This window comes from Microtus ochrogaster, chromosome 1 (assembly GCF_000317375.1).
Source record: "Microtus ochrogaster isolate Prairie Vole_2 chromosome 1, MicOch1.0, whole genome shotgun sequence".
Classification (NCBI taxonomy): domain Eukaryota; kingdom Metazoa; phylum Chordata; class Mammalia; order Rodentia; family Cricetidae; genus Microtus; species Microtus ochrogaster.
The window spans coordinates 89410766-89413352 of NC_022009.1; the positions used below are offsets into that span (position 1 = coordinate 89410766).

Below are 2587 nucleotides of genomic sequence, written 5' to 3' on the forward strand. Positions count from 1 at the left end.
AGGGCCAAGCGGTGATTAAATGAACACAGTGTCCGTGTAATTATTTCGGGTAGAGCTAGCCATGTGGGCGGCCGGGTGCCGGGACGCAGCCCGCCGCTCCAATTTCTACACTGTTCATCTGTAAATTATTTTTTCAGACATCTAGATGTGGTTTGAGGAGTCCTAACCTTACTGAGCTTTGTGATTGAAGCATCAGTGGTCTGGGAGGATGACCAGTGGATGGTACAAATGCAATTGATTCAAGTAAAAAGTATCTATGATGAGTAAAACAGTATTTGAAAGGCTGCGAATCTAAACCACTGAGGGTTCAAAATCATTGTCTGAATGGCTTTCCTCCTTCCCTCCCCTGCAGGAGTCTGGGGTGCACCGATGGATTCCAGCAAGAGCAGGAATGTGGAGACTACAGTAAGGCGGATCTACCGTGACCTGCTTACTCCAAAGATGAATGCAAGCAAGAAAATGTCCACCTCAACAAACTCACCCACCAGCCTGGAAGTGTCACCCAAAATCAAGAAGAGCTGTGGAGAAAAGCGAACAGAAATCACAGCTGAGAGAGTAAAATTCACAAAAGGCATCAAAGAGAAACAAAGCAATGAGTCGGAGAAAGTGACCCTTAAACGGAAGGCTGAAGGGGAAGAAAAGCTAGCTGGAAAGAAAGAGGCGAAGATAATGGAACTTGACAATCAGCTAGTCACCAGTATTCCTCTGCCTCACGTCCCTTTAAAGAACATAATGGATGTCGAAATGAAGCTTGTCTATGTTGACGAAGAGGATGTGAGCTATGAATTTGCCCAGCCCTACATGTGTGCTGCGCTTCAGACAACAGGCCAGACTGCCACCACGATGCCGCCAGAAAGTGCACAGAATCTCACCACCGTGCCACAGATTGACAAATGGCTTCAGGTAGCATTAAAAGATGCCAGCTCTTGCTATAGACAGAAGAAATACGCCGTGGCAGCCGGGCAGTTCAGAACAGCCCTTGAGGTATGAGACTAAAGACAGTATAGATGAACAGGGCTATGAAATGAAAAGTTGCAATCACACCAAGGGGTTCTAATCCCAAAGTAGTGAGCAGTGGTCATGGGTTAGAAATACTGAATGCCAGAATCAAGAGTTCCAAAGTTATAGAAAGAAGGTATGATGTGTCTTTGGTTACTATGCCTGCACACTCTTCTGCTTGCAAACCCAGAAGCAAATGGCAGAATATATACAAATGTGGTTGGTTTGGTAATTTGGGTATATACCTATAAAACCTATGGAGTGTCAGTACAGGGTTAGTGTGCTAAATATATCCTTTCTAAAGACAGGCCTTCCAAGAATCCATAAATCGTCCCATTTTTTTTATAGTCTCTGTGAGAAAACCCTTAGTTCACATGCAATACTTAATATAAACAACACAATTTTCCTTAATGTGAGCTTTACTTAAAGTATCCTTCCCATTCCGACAAGCTTTATGACTCTTGTTATGCCGTCGGCAAACAGGTGAAGTTTGTCTCCTTCATGGAATTAAGAAGTTGCTAGTAGACGGAAATAAACCCAAGAATCATTGTTAAACACAGAATAAGTCATGAGAAGAAGTGTGTGGTCTGACTCATTAAGCATTTGGAATGAGTAAATGTCACATCTAGAAATCCCAATGGCCTAGCACAATTGGTGTCTGTGTATTTCAATAATTACAAAAGAATTCTCAGTGAATTCTAGATAAGCCTGCTGAGCGTGAAGACTTCAAAGGTGAGTGAAAGAAAGTGTGATTCCTTTGCCTTTTCATCTTGAAGGGATCAGTACAGTAATAGGATACGAATGTGGCATCAAGGAAAACCTGACCCTCCATGAGGGCCAGAGGGAGGCCTGGAGTTAAATGCAGGGTGATGAGGTATACATTTGCAGAGTAAAAAATTTCCACCATTGCCGACATGGTAAATCTATCAAGAATTACTGGTAGGAAATAATGAGCAGTGTTTTCTCTAAATATTTCAAAAGGAACTGAGCACAGACACACACATTTCCAAATAGATATGAAGTGATGCAGGAGCACACAGACAGCTCATCTCTTCTCATAAAGGTCATCTTCACCCCGAATGGAAGTGGGATGTACCATGTAAAGCTCGGGGATGCCATTTCTATAAACTGTTATTGTAATTGGTAAGTGCTGGAAGACTGGGCTACCCACCAGGCTCTAGAACCTCACCTCTACTTTGAGCTATTCCAGCCCCCAGTTCTCCGGCCAAGGAAGACTCCATGTAGACACCACACATTTCTGCAAGGAAATTTCTGCAAATGTGTGTTGGTGTTTGCTCCACTAAGTATAATCCTTATGGGGGAGAGTAGGAAGAAAAGATCGTTTTTCAATGAAAAGATACACATAAATAAGAAATTGTGCTGTAAAACTTCAAGTTAAGAGTATATAAGAGAGCAGGAGATATCAGTATAAACTAGAAAAATATCTACTTATTCATAAAACCCAGAGTTCATAGTGCTACAAATCCAGGTGAAGATTTAATGACCTAAAGTGTGTTTGTGCTGAAAACTGCATATCTCTCTCTCTCTCTCTCTCTCTCTCTCTCTCTCTCTCTCTCTCTCTCTCTCT

At 42.3% G+C, this 2587-nt stretch overlaps 1 protein-coding gene across 1 annotated transcript in view; it reads left to right on the top strand.

The window, feature by feature from the left end:
• Positions 1-358: 358 nt before the first annotated feature.
• Spata16 (spermatogenesis associated 16) overlaps positions 359-2587 on the top strand; it is a 255304-nt gene continuing 253075 nt past the window's right edge. The window contains exon 1 of the mRNA XM_005343898.3: positions 359-984. Coding sequence (XP_005343955.1) covers positions 370-984 — 615 coding nt within the window. The 5' untranslated portion in view covers positions 359-369. The remainder of the gene's footprint in view (positions 985-2587) is intronic.